The following is a 13,823-nucleotide window of genomic DNA, read 5'->3' on the forward strand; positions in this document are numbered from 1 at the left end:
CATCTAACAACTTATTAATGCGTAACAGCCTTTTAATTGGGCTGGGGGTAGGGGGGGGCACAGGGAGTTTGAAATAAAAGATATATGGGGTTACATTTTGCTGTAAATGAGTTTTGATCTATCAGCAGTAGTTGAAAAATAAATGGAGGAGAAAATCTGAGTAACCCTGTCTGAGCACACTGTAATGGAACTCCAAGAAGAGACACAAGATTCAGAATATATTTCTCCCTATTTCACAGCTTTTCCTGTTGTCCCATTTAACGAGATGGGGACCCACAGATGCTTTGTATGAGGTATTTTTGTCATGCAGCTGCAAACCCAGGCAGCCTTGCTTTGCATGCATTATTAACACGAGTGAGTGAATGGGTACGTGTGTGTATTTCAACACTGCTGACTTCCAAAAAAGGAGAGTTTGATCACTAACGTAGCACTGAGTAGGCCCTCTCCACCATGCCTGTTTTTCTGTCGCAGCAACGTTTCGTTGTATTATATATAAGATCACCATGGGTCAGAGTCAACTTCAGGGGAACTAAACAACAACAAATTTTTTGTTAATACATTTCATGACAGAAACAAAATGACTGGGAATTAAAAAGCAGAAGTCAGAATCACAAAATCCTAGAGCTTGAGAGTCTTTCTAGATCACGCAGCCCCAAACTGAGCCCTGATAATGTCTTTGCTGAGCTCCCAAAGTTGGTTAGCAGAAAAGCAGGGCCACATCCCAGGTCTTCTGAATTCCAGTTTCACATTCTTTTCACTGTTTCCAATAAAATATCTGATGGAAGCTCTGTAGGAAGTCATGACTCCTCAGTCAAGGATATATTACAGCAAAAAGGTCCAAAGAGACTAAAAGCCCAGTAATGTGGAAATGGATAAGTAAATATAAAATAATTATAACTGCGAAAACTATTAGAAAAAAAAAAAAATCCAAACCAGTTGCTGCTGAGTCAATTTCAACTCATAGCAGCCCTATAGGACAGAATAGAACCGCCCCATAGCATTTCCAAGGCTGTAAATCTTCACAGAAGCAGACTGCCACATCTTTCTTCCACAGAGCAGCCAGTGAGTTCAAACCACCAACCTTTTGGTTAGCAGCCAAGCACTTAACCACTGCGCCACCAGGGCTCCCTATGGTAAAATTCAATGCCAACTATGAATACACGGCCAAAGAAGCTGTACTATTTTAGAAACTAAAGATGTATTGAAATAATAAAAATTATAATTTTACAGCATAAAACAATAACCAGATTGTCACTAGCAACTAAATCATTCCTTAATTAGAAACTTAAAGATGGACATACACTTTCAAGCCAAGAGAGCAATGTGACTCATGACTTGATAATGTTTGGAGTATTTTAGCAATCATCTACACTTCCTGAACATCAAATACTGTGCCAGAGGGGGTTTGTCTCTTCTCAATAGAGCAGCAAGAGTGATCCTCCTATGACTTCTAATCTTGCTTAGAGAAAAGGCCAAAGGCCTTAATATGGTCCACAAATGCTATTCGATTTGGCCCCTGACATCCCTCTATATTATGAACTGAATTGTGTCCCCCAAAAAGATATGCTGAAGTTCCAACCCGTATACCTGTGAATGTGGCCTTGTTGAGGCCAAGAGGGTTTTTCGTTGCTGATGCTACCAGTTAAAGTAATGAAATCATGTAAGGGAAGGGCAGATCCTGATCCTAACCCTTTCTGAGTGGCCTCTTTCATAAAGCAGGACAGACACAGATGCAGAGTCACATACAGGGAGAAGACAGTCTACAAGCCAGAGAACGGCAAGAAATGCTCGGGGCTACCCAAAGCTGGAAGAGACAGGAAAGATCTACCTCTTGAGCTGACGGAGAGACAGCATAGCCCCACTGATGCCCTGGATTCAGACTTCTATCCCCCAGAAATTTGAGAAAATAAATTCCCATTCTTTAAAGGCAACCACTTTGTGATATTTTGTCATGGCAGTCCTGGAAGACTTAAGACATCTTCTGAGCTCATCTGCCGTAACCTGTCTCACTCTCACTCACTCTGCCTAGCCATACAGGCCACTCACTGCTCCTTTAACATATCTGGGCCCCACACCTCAGGGCTTTGCCTGTGCTATTCACTCTCTGTCTGGAATGATCTTCTGTCTTGCTGCCCCTGGCTCACCTCAATCTCCATCCCAGGTCTTTCCTGAAATATGACCTTCTCAGTACCAGCTTATTAAGATTTGCAATCCCTCCTCCCCCAGTACTTCTTACTCCCTTTTCCCTTATTTGTTTTTTCCATAGCACTTATTTCTTTCTAACGCACTATATTGTGTTTATTATCAACTCCTCCTCCATGAGTGGAGGGATTTTGTGCAGTGTTGTGCCCACAGCACCTAAAACAATACTTGACATATGTTGGGCACTAAGAAATATCTGTAAATAAACGATGAATTTAGGGATAAATACAGGTTTCAAATGCACCCCCAAAAATTTAGTTCTATAATTATCAAGGCCTATACAAATTGTCTTTCTCCCCTATCAATTTGCTGTTTTGAATTTCTGAAAATCTGAGAAGATTCAGAAACTTTGCAATAATCAACAGTATGTTCCCTTCTGAGACTGTGGATAACAAAGTTCTCAAAACAGCAAATGAACCAGGATCAATTTCAAGGAGGGCTGATTGACAGCGGCACTGGTTACAAAGGCTCCCCTTCTCTGAAAACCAAGAATTGCTCAAATTCATGGTCTACAATGAAAATCATTACAAGAAGGTTTACGTGAAGCTGGCTGTCTTTCTGCAGTTTGCAAACCAAAACCGTCTCTGAGTATATTTAACATACTTTTGATCAAGGTTCAGTACAGCCACTAACTTCTGGGTCTCTAGATCTAGAAGCTGCACGACTGGAAAGTTAAGAGGGTTCTTAGAGGGGCTGCTCAGTTTTGCTGTGAGGAATCCTCACATTGTCTGTTACACACTGTCTCCAGCTCTTCAAAGGGGAGAGAATTATATGATTTGGAAGCAGCTATAGCTCTTTCTCACTTAGTGATGACTACAATAAGAAGCCAGTAGTTAGCTCTCTGGTCAAGAAGCTCTTGAAAAGTGCCATCCTGAGCTCAAATGGAAAGGAACAACTCATTTTGTGTAATTCAACATCAACCTTTTTTTTCTGGATAATAAACTGCTCTAAAATCTAACATCTGTATCTGTGCTCACAAGATACCAAGATCAGGAGAGTCTTATTTGGTTTTCACTCAAAAACTTGCCAAACATTGACAAAAAAAGTTCTATATGTAGTCTGGGCCAGTGTTAAAAAGTGATCAGGGTCCTACTCTGAGGAAATTTCAACTCTTTACTTGCCAATAAGCAGACTATAGTTGGCATACTGTTTTTATTTAGTGTCCCCTTGGAAAAGTTTTTTTAAAGATTCTCAAAGGAGTGGCACAAACGGCTAAAGAAATGGAAAATATAAAAAATTAAGAGGGATAAGAGGAGGCAAGAACACTCAATCTGAATAAGGGTGATATGCCATAATATGTTGCCGTCAAGTTGATTCCGACTCATAGCGACCCCATAGGATGAGGCAAAACTGCCCCATAGGGTTTCCAAGGAGCGGCTGGTAGATTCAAACTGCCAACCTTTTGGTCAGCAGCCAAATTCTACTATTACTACTGAGCCACAAGGGTGATAGTATCTACCTTAAAATATCTGAAAATTTACTATAAAGGACTATAATTAACTGTTCTCCAAAAATGTAAAGATTTGAGAAAGTAGGCTTAATTAGCATTTTGCCTTCTAAACACTTAATATCTTGCTAAATTCATAAATGAATGAGTGGATGATTAGATGACTGGCAAAGAACCAGAAGGCTCCTAATAGAGGTAAGTTGGCATTAAAAATAAGAAAAGTAGGCAATTATATGGCTTTAATAAGGTTAAATATTTTCAGTTAATTAAAAATTATTTCTGTATTGACTCTTAACAATATCAAGAATCAATGCCTCTTCCTTCATTTTTCTACTAAAAGAAGGGCATGAAAAGAATAATAAGATTGATATGGTTTGGTATATGGCTTAGGATAAACGAGAGCTTATTCAGATTTGCCATTTCTAAGAGCAGACATATAATAAATAGACAAAAGTTGCAGCCCATATTTGCATATACATTCAACCCTACCAAGAAGAAAAATGAAATATGGACTTGTAGTATTTAGACAGGGGAGCCCTGATGGCACGGTGGTTAAGAGCTATGCCTACTAACCAAAAGGTCAGCAGTTCAAATCTACCAGCCACTCCTTGGAAACCCTATGGGACAGTTCTACTCTCCCCTAGAGAGTTGCTATGAGTGGGAATCCACTCGATGGCCAGCGGGTTTTAGTATTTAGACAAGAATGTCTCAAAAACAATCCATTTTCTTTTTGTAAACAAAAAATTTGTGAAAATAACTCAAAGAAATAAAACCCTTCCTTTCTGAAAATATCACTGCCAATAGATGCTTCACAGAATCTTCTTTAAAAGAAACTGGGCACCTTCATTTTTTAAACTAAACATCTGATTCTTTTCCTTGTCATGCCACCCTGATAGCAGACTCTTAATATTGTCTGTATCCTCGATGTATAAAACAGGACGAAGATAGAGCTTCATGTGGACTGACTTGGCCTGTCTATTTTGTTATAAAAAATATCTACTAAACCACCATTTCTCATTCTGTTCTCCCAGTCTCATCAACACTGTAAACCCATACAAGCGAAAGAGATTATCCTGCCAAGGTGATCTACAGGCTAAGCACAAAATGATATAAGTGTAGAAGATAAGCCAACGATTTGTCTTCTCAGCCCTTTGAAATTCAAGAGCCTACTGTTTAATTCTGGGATAATGCCAGTTCATAACAGATATTGAGAGCATAAATTTATTCACCTTGGCAAGGAATGTCTGCAGCTGACTTCTTTCAGATTCTATTGCAAACATATAAATAAGCAATGTTCTTAATTTCTTTGCCACTGGTTTAGGTGTATTCCTGCCTGGAGAATAACAGCAAGGCCCTTGGGAGTAGGAAAGGTACCAGTTAGCTCTATTTTGTTCAAATTTCATAGTTAAATATGCAGCATTCACTGAATGTTTAACGACCTCTGAAGTTTATTCTACCACATGATGTTTAAATGTGGTTTAAATTTCTTTTAATTTTTAAATAAAAAAAATAAAGACAGAAATATTCTGTTTCAAAAGCTGGTACACAAATACATATGGTAACGAAATATAGATTACTCATCAAAAAAGGAGCCCTGGTGGTGCAATGTTAAATGCTTGGTTGCTAACCAAAAGGCTGACGGTTTGAACTCAGCCAGCGACTCTGCGGGAGAAAAGACCTGGTGATCTACCCTAGTAAAGATGGCGGCCTAGGAAACCCTACAGGGCAGTTCTACGCCGTCTTACAGGGTCACTATGAGTTGGAATCGACTCAACAGCACCAACAACAACATCATAAAAAAGAAATGAATAATTTAAACTCTCTACTTACTCGAAAAAGGTATTTTAGGGAAAATGGAATTTTAGTGGGGATGTCACCTTTTCCTTTCCCTTTTTTTCTACTTTGGCCCATCAAATAACTGACAGTAACAACTGAGTGACGTAAGTCTAACCAAAAGTAAAGAAATGTCACATTTTCATTGGCTTCTCACAGCTTTGATTTGAGGAAATGTGCATCACCTCTTGTACTCTTTGAAAATGAATTATTACTTGATACTGAGAAGCAGCTATACTGATTGAAGAACCATATCCTGAGTGTTCCTGAACCCGAACTGTAACCTGTTACTTCCCCAGAAAACTCCATAGCTGTGAGTATGGTCTGTGAGTTCTGTGTGACCATTGCAACGAATTATCGAAAATAGCAGAGAAGTACAGAGTGCCATAGAAGGGGCGACTGATGTCAGAACTGGTCAAAAGATTGGAGGGTGGAGGCATGTCTGACCTCTGGCTCATAGAAATCAGCCTTGGGCTGTTGATATTCATTCTCTTTCCCCCTCGTGAAGTTAGAGGAGGTCAGACGCCTCTGCCACTTCATTTTTACACTGCCCGTTCCAAAGATAGGTGATCTGACAGAAAGCAGAAATCATCAAACAATATCATTAAATATCACACAAAAGTAAAATTTTGCAGAAGATAATTAAAAAATGACTGCAGCAGTACATCGACAGGGAATGGCCAGAAATTGAAGCCAGATTCAGAAGAGGACATGGAACAAGGGATATCATTGCTGATGTCAGATGGATTTTGGCTGAAAGCAGAGAATACGAGAAAGATGTGTACCTGTGTTTTACTGACTATGCGAAGGCATCAACTGTGTGGCTCATAACAAGTTACGATAATGGAACAGGTTGCTCAGCCGTATCTTGAACAGAACCTGTGCCATTTTTCTTTTCCCTAACCTGTCTCTGTCTCCAAGTAAGATTTTGCTGTTAGCTCCTCTAAAAGTTAAGTGTTAACCAATGTTTCCCCTAGGAACCTGGAAAAACAAGTGATATCTATCTAAGCCTGTCCAACAGGACAATGCTCATCAGGATGGCTCCAGTCATTCCCTGGGCTGATGGGATAATGGCAGGGAAGGATCAACATATTTGACATGTGATCACCTAAACCACACAGAGAGAGAATGGACATTCCACAAGTTCCTAAAACCCATGTCTCCTTTTCCCTGTAAACCCCAGGCGGACTGCAGTTTCTGGAGACAGACAGCTTTAGGAAGAGATCATTCCCCTCTGTCTCCTGTAGAACCAAAAACCAAAAACCAAACCCAGTGCCGTCGAGTCGATTCCAACTCGTAGCGACCCTATAGGACAGAGAACTACCCCATAGGGTTTCCAAGGAGCACCTGGCGGATTCAAACTGCCGACCCTTTGGTTAGCAGCCATAGCACTTAACCACTACGCCACCAGGGTTTCCCATCTCCTGGTGGTCTCCTGTATAAGGTATATGTAAATAAAGCTCTTGCTACCCACCTCACCCCTGTCTCAAGAATTGGCTGCTTGTGGCAGGTGGCTCAAACCTGCAGAATTGCTGTAACAATTACATTCAAAGAATGGGAATTTCAGAACACTTAATTGTGCTCACGCAGAGGCTGTAAACAAACACAAGAGGCAGTCGTTCGAACAGAACAAGAGGATAGTGCATGGTTTAAAGTTAAGAAAGGTGTATGTCAGGGTTGTATCCTTTCACCATACTTATTTCATCTGTATGCTAAGCAAATAATCCAAGAAGCTGGACTACATGAAGAAGACTGCAGTATCAAGATTGGAGGGATACTCATCAGCAACCTGTGTTATGCAGATGACACAACCTTGCTTTTTGAAAGTGAGGCGGACTTGAAGCATTTACTGATGGAGATCAAAGACCACAGCCTTCAGTATGGATTACACCTCAAAATAAAGAAAACAAAAAGCCTCACAATTGGACCAATAGGCAACATGATAAACGGAGAAAAGACTGAAGTTGTCAAGGATTTCATTCTACTTGAATCCACAATCAGCGCCCATGGAAGCAGCAGTCAAGAAGTTAAACAGTGTATTACATTGAGCAAATCTGTTATAAAAGCCCTCTTTAAACTGTTAAAAAATCAAAGGTGTCACTTTGAGGACTAAAGTACCTGATCTAAGCCATGGTATTTTTAATCATCTCATAGGCATGTGAAAGCTGGACAATAAATAAGACTGAAGAAAAACTTATGCCTCTGAATTATGATGTTGGTGAAAAATATTTAATATACCATGGACTGCTACAAGAAATGAACAAATCTGTCTTAGAAGAAGCAGACCAGAATGTCCTCAGAAGCAAGGATGGCAAGACTTTGTCTCAGGTTTTGGACATGTTATCAGGAGGGACCAGTCCCCAGAAAAGGACATCATAGTTTGTTAAGTAGAGGGTCAGTGAAAAAGACAAAGACACCTGTGTCCCCCCAAAATATGTGTTAACTTGGCTGGGCCATGATTTCCTGTATTGTGTGACTGTCCACCATTCTGTCATCTAATGTGATTATCCTGTATGTTATAAATTCTGCCTGTAGGATGTTAATGAAGCAGAATTAGAGGCAGTTATGTTAATGAGGCAGGACTCAATATACAAAATTAGATTGTGTTTTAAGTCAATCTCTTCTGAGATATAAAAGAGAAGCAAGCAGAGAGATATGGGGACCTCATACCACCAAGAAACAAGAGCCAGGAGAATAGCACATCCTGTGTGGAAAAGCTCCTCGACCTCAGTAGATTGATGACAAGGACCTTTCCCCAGAGCCGACAGAGAGAGAAAGCCCTCCCCTGGAGCTGGTGCCCTGAATTCGGACTTCTAGCTTACCAGGCTGTGAGAGAATACATTTCTGTTTGTTAAAAGCCATCCATCTGTGATATTTCTGTTATAGCAACACCAGATAACTAAGACAACCCTCAATGAGATGGACTGATAGACACAGTGGTTGCAACAATGGGCTCAAACATAGCAATGATTGTGGGATGGTACAGGACTAGGCTATGTTTTGTTTTGTTATACACATGGTTGTTGTGAGTCAGAATTGACTTGATGGCACATAACAACAATAACAGCTTCAGGTGCTCTTTAAAGGATATATTTTCCTTCCATATATCCTTCAAGTGCCATCAAGTCGATTCCGACTCATAGCGATCCTATAGGACAGAGTAGAACTACCCCACAGAGTTTCCAAAGAGCGCCTATATATAAAGTTATTGCTAATTAGACGGTGGTGCCCTGGTGGCACAGTGGTTAAAAGCTCGGCTGCTAACCAAAAGGTCAGCAGTTCAAATCCATTAGCTACTCCTTTAAAACCCTATGGGGCAGTTCTACTCTATCCTAGAGTCACTGTGAGTCGGAGTTGACTCTGTGGCAACAGGCTTGGTTTTGGTTTGTATAGGAAAGAATCTTAGTAACTCTTTTTTTTTAAAGTGCTCAAAATATTTCACTACAATCATTTTTTTTTGATACCCTGAAACCTCAATTTCATCATGTCCTGTTATCTGATGGTGTCATATTTTGTCTTTTTCTTTAAAATCCTCAGTGTCTTCTCAATCAGCTTATGTCTGTATTCTGTACCTTTTGCTCATTGACTTTATTCACTTGCTCAAATCATTCTTATGTATATAGAACTTTTGTCAACACATTTACACAATTGCTTTGACTTAGGTTTTTCCCTTATTTCTTTATTATGCAACAACCTGGCTGTCTAATCATACCCTTCTAGAATGTTTACTGCAGGTTATAAAGTGAAGGCTGAGTTCTTGAGCCTTTTCTCAAAGAGAATCTTGAGCAACTGGCATAAAGTCACATAAACAGTACAATGCTACCTATGCATTGATAACTACATTGAATACCTCCTCATTATTAAATACAGAAACATTACCCTCAGTGTTCTTGTATTGACAACCTAGCTATTAAGCAGAACATTTTATTAATCAAAGCACTCCAGTCCCTGGCCTTACAGAGGAACAACCTGCTGTATGTGATTTCCCTAACACAGTCTAAAGAGATGCCAGTTATCATTGATCCTCAAAGCTAGTTTCTTTGCTGAGATTGTTCAGCTGATACCACATCTTTTCATTTTCAGGACAATATTGACATAAATATTAACATTTCATCTCAGCAGCCTGATTTGGAGGAAACGGAATCACGTGTCAGTGTCAAATGGGATGGAGGAAATGGTACTGGAACAAAGGAGGGACCACAGGGAGATTTTCCAAGGTATCAAGACATGTGAGCTGACACTCTCTGTTTTTGTAAAATCAAAGCAAAAACAGAAAAGAAAAAAAAAGAAATCCACCTTTTCCTTCCCTGATTCAGCCACATTAAAAAAAAGAAATAGAAGACAATGAGGGTCTTTCTTTGTACCTTCTCTTTTGCAGTAGAGAATTGAACATTCTGTGGATCTCAAAAATGCTAGTTGTTGAAGAAAAGGGTAACTCAATCACACGGGGGAAAAAAAAAAGAACTGCTCATTAAATAAAAGAATTGTTTGTATTTATCACTGAGCTAAAAAATCCTAAATAAAGTATAGACAAATCCTATTTTTCTCCTAGGTTATTAAAAAGCTAATTAGAGATATGCCTTTCATGAACATGGAAGACTTCTTTTTTTCCCAAAAGGAAACTCAGAAAGGTTAATAGACAAAGACCTTGGTACAGGGCCAGGAAGTTATACGTGGGATAATAAATTATGCAGCAAAATTGTTTTTACAGAAATTTGTAATGCACTGATAGGGTTGCTATGAGTCAGAATTGATTCGACGGCAGTGGGTTTGGAAACCCTGGTGGTGTGGTGGTTAAGTGCTATGGCTGTTAACCAAGAGGTCGGCAGTTTGAATCTGCCAGGCACTCCTTGGAAACTCTAGGGGTCACTTCTACTCTGTCCTATAGGGTTGCTATGAGCTGGAATTGACTCGACGGCAGTGGGTTTGGTTTTTTGGGTTTGATAGATACAAGCCAAGCATGTACTACATGGGTAAGTAATGTACGAAATACACGCATGATTTATCAAATAAGTTTTGTTCTATTACTTTCTCTAGGCTGGGCAGTGTAACATTAACATATTTTCTTCTCAGAATAAATTAGTCTGATTTTAACTAGCAGGTCTGTTCTTAAAAATGTATGCAAGAATCAAATCCCTTTCCTTCCTTTTTTTCAGAGAGGTCTCATCTTTAACTTTTGATGAACTTCAAATGAACTGAATCATTCTTCCAAGCCCCATTAGGTAGGTGGTTGATGATAAACGATGATTATCCTGTATGTTATAAAAATCCTGTATGTTACGGTCTGTGAAAACCCTCCAGGAGATGGATTGACACAGTGGCTGCAGCAGTGGGCTCAAACATACCAAAGATTGCTGAGGATGGCGCACGACTGGCAATGTTTCGTTTTGTTAAACCTAAGGTCACCATGAGTCAGAGCTGACTCAAAGGTAACTAACAAAAACAACTTATATAAAAGGTAGTTATCTATTACCTATATTATTTATAATTATCTATATTATTATTATTATTATCTATATTACAGTATTATTCTCTTTGTTCTAAAAAGGTACGTGGGGATTTCTTAAATGGAGAGTCCCCTGATATATTTACTTGCTCTGTAAGTCTGAGTTTTTATACACTAAGTTTTTCTTCAAATACAGGATGCACACATTTTGTGATTATAAATTTGGTAGTGGCAGAAGCTCAACATTTTAATTTCATCAAGGGGTAGAAAAATGAGGCTTAGAATTACAATTACAGAGAAAGTCATAAGTCATAAAAAAAAAGTCATAGATGGGTTTACAAATTAGGAAGTATATCACTTCTCCAAGTATGGCTCACATTTTTTTAGTTAATCAGGATTAGTCACAGCTGACAGGTAACTGAAGAATAGATGACTGCAACAGACTTTATATAAAACTGTGCAGAGCTAAAGTCGGCCTTCTGTTCCCAGCAGCCCTCGGCATCTCCCCCTCCTGCTCCTGACTCCTGAGCCAAACCCTGGCCTCGGCTCCGCTCTCTCCCCGAGTCAGAGTATGGCTCCTGTTCCCACCTGCTCTCATCTGGAGGCATCCTTCCTTCCACTCCTGTTCACTGCAAAGCTCACCTCCAAAAAAGATCACAAATTAACAGCTCATGCCCTGTAAACACCCATTAATCAAGCCCGTGATACGGGATGAGTGGCTGTATCTGTTCACAGAAACACTTACTGCAAAGTCACACCCAGTGCTCTTTTTTATGTCATCCACTGTCAGGCCTTCCCAGAGTTCAATCAGAGTCAGCCCTTTCTTCTTGTCCACGTCAAACACAGCCTGCCGAAATAAAAATAATAATAATAATAACAATTTCTATCTCAATGATTATTTTATAGCACAAAATAGAAACAAGTTCTTAAAGGAGAGACAAGACCCAGGACAAAAGGTTCTGAAAATCAGCAATGAAAAATATCAACGATAACTATTACATTTTGGCAAGAATAACTGACAATTCCCTAATCAGCAGTTAGTTGTGGAACACTGTGGACACAAGGAAATAAATGACTGGTGGACATTAATGACATTTGCTATTATTTTAATCAGTTTTTGAAAAAACTACCTTCCTATTTGGTGTCCAACAATTTTGGTCAAAATAAATATGAATTAGATGATTAAATAATGATTTGAACAAAGAAAAGAAGGGCTAGAGGGAGGGAGGGAAGGGGTATTTGGACAGTGAAAACACAGAGATGATGAAAAAAGTTGATAAATGCTGCTGGGTAAAGAATTACTACAAACAGAAGAAAGCTCTGTGTAGTGGTCAGGAATGTTATAAAAGGATCACTGTCCTGGCCCTGAAAGACCTCAGGTAACTGTTCAAACTTTCCCTGTAAGTCCTGTGACAACACATAGGTTCTGAGAGTGTTCCAGGGGGTACACAAATTAACTGAAGATGCTTCCCTTTAGGACAAGCATGAGAAGACTAACCTCACTTCAAACATTACAACATTCTAGCTGGTAATACCAGGTAATGGTAGCACCAATTAGTCTACTTTGACATCAGCAAGTAGACTCAGCCTGTTGTATTTGATTTAAAACACATGCTTTCCCACATAAACATATGATCTCTTGAGTGGAAGGTACCACAAAGTCATTTAATATAACCTCCCACCCAAGAATTTTTCAGAACATTCTTCTCAGGTGGTCATTTGGGCTCTGTTTAAATACTTCCAGTAGCAGGAGGCTCCCTTGTTTGAAGACAGACTTCTCTGTGGATGGGAAGCTCTAACTGTCAGAACCAAAACTGTTTTCCTGAATTCAACTCCCTGGCCCTAGAACTGGCCTCCATCCTCCCTCTTTCAGCTTTCGTGGTCTGTTTCCTCTTGCTCAGACTGAAATATTTTGCTGCCCAGAAATCTCCTCTTCCAGATTTACCTTGAAAATCAAATCCAAAATTGCTATTTTCAAACACATTCCTGCTTAGGAGACAAACACCAAGACACAGCAAGGTGTAGAGGGAGGAAGCCTGGCTTTGAAGCAGGAATTCCAGGTCACATGCTAGATGTGTAAACTTTGGTGACCCTGTCTACACACCTGCAGATGGATATCATAAACATCTACTTCCCAAGACGTTATACAGATCAAATATAGTAATAAATGTACTCCAAGCACCCAGCACAGTGCCTGGCACACAGCAGGGGCACGGAAATGTATCACTCTTTCTCCTTCATCACTTCACTTATCGTCACTTGTGTGTGAACCCAAATCAAATTCTTAAAACACTTCTTTTCCTCAGTTGTTTAATATTTTTTCCCCCAGGAGTAAAACATCAAGGGGACCAGTAATACTGGCATTCTCTCTTTGTTTGATGAACTCACTGATAACCTGGTTGGTTTCACTGGAAAAGACGCTTTCAATTTAAGAGAAAATATTTCACCAAATTTTTTTTTTTTCTGGGCACATATTACATATTTATGTTCCTTTAAAAAAAATTTTTTTTTTCCCCAGCAGGAATATCTGGAGAGAAAAACAGTCGTTATTTAGGAATATTTGCATACTACATTGTTGATGGTATTAGGTGCCGTTGAGTTGATTCCGACTCATAGAGGCTTCATTTACAACAGAGTGAAACACTGCCCAGTCCTGCATCATCCTAATATCATTGCTATGTTTGAGCCTGTTGTTGCAGCTGTGTGTCCAAGTCGTCCTCTTTTTCTGACCCTCTACTTTTCCAAGCATGACATCCTTCTCCAAGGCCTGGTCCCTCCTCATAACATGTCCAAAGTACATGAGATGAAGTTTCACTACCCTACCTTCTAAGGAGCATTCTGATTGTACTTCTTCCAAGATGGATTTTTTCATTCTTCTGGCAATCTGTGGTATAT

General features: G+C 39.5%; 1 protein-coding gene across 4 annotated transcripts in view; it reads right to left on the reverse strand.

The window, feature by feature from the left end:
* Positions 1-13,823, reverse strand: part of OXCT1 (3-oxoacid CoA-transferase 1) — a 188,254-nt gene that overhangs the window by 13,530 nt on the left and 160,901 nt on the right. For all 4 annotated transcript variants that reach the window (XM_064271628.1, XM_064271625.1, XM_010588117.3 and 1 more), the window contains one exon: positions 11,674-11,775. In XM_064271628.1, the coding sequence (XP_064127698.1) occupies positions 11,674-11,775 (102 nt within the window). The remainder of the gene's footprint in view (positions 1-11,673; positions 11,776-13,823) is intronic.

This window comes from Loxodonta africana, chromosome 2, assembly GCF_030014295.1.
Source record: "Loxodonta africana isolate mLoxAfr1 chromosome 2, mLoxAfr1.hap2, whole genome shotgun sequence".
NCBI classification, from domain to species: Eukaryota; Metazoa; Chordata; class Mammalia; order Proboscidea; family Elephantidae; genus Loxodonta; species Loxodonta africana.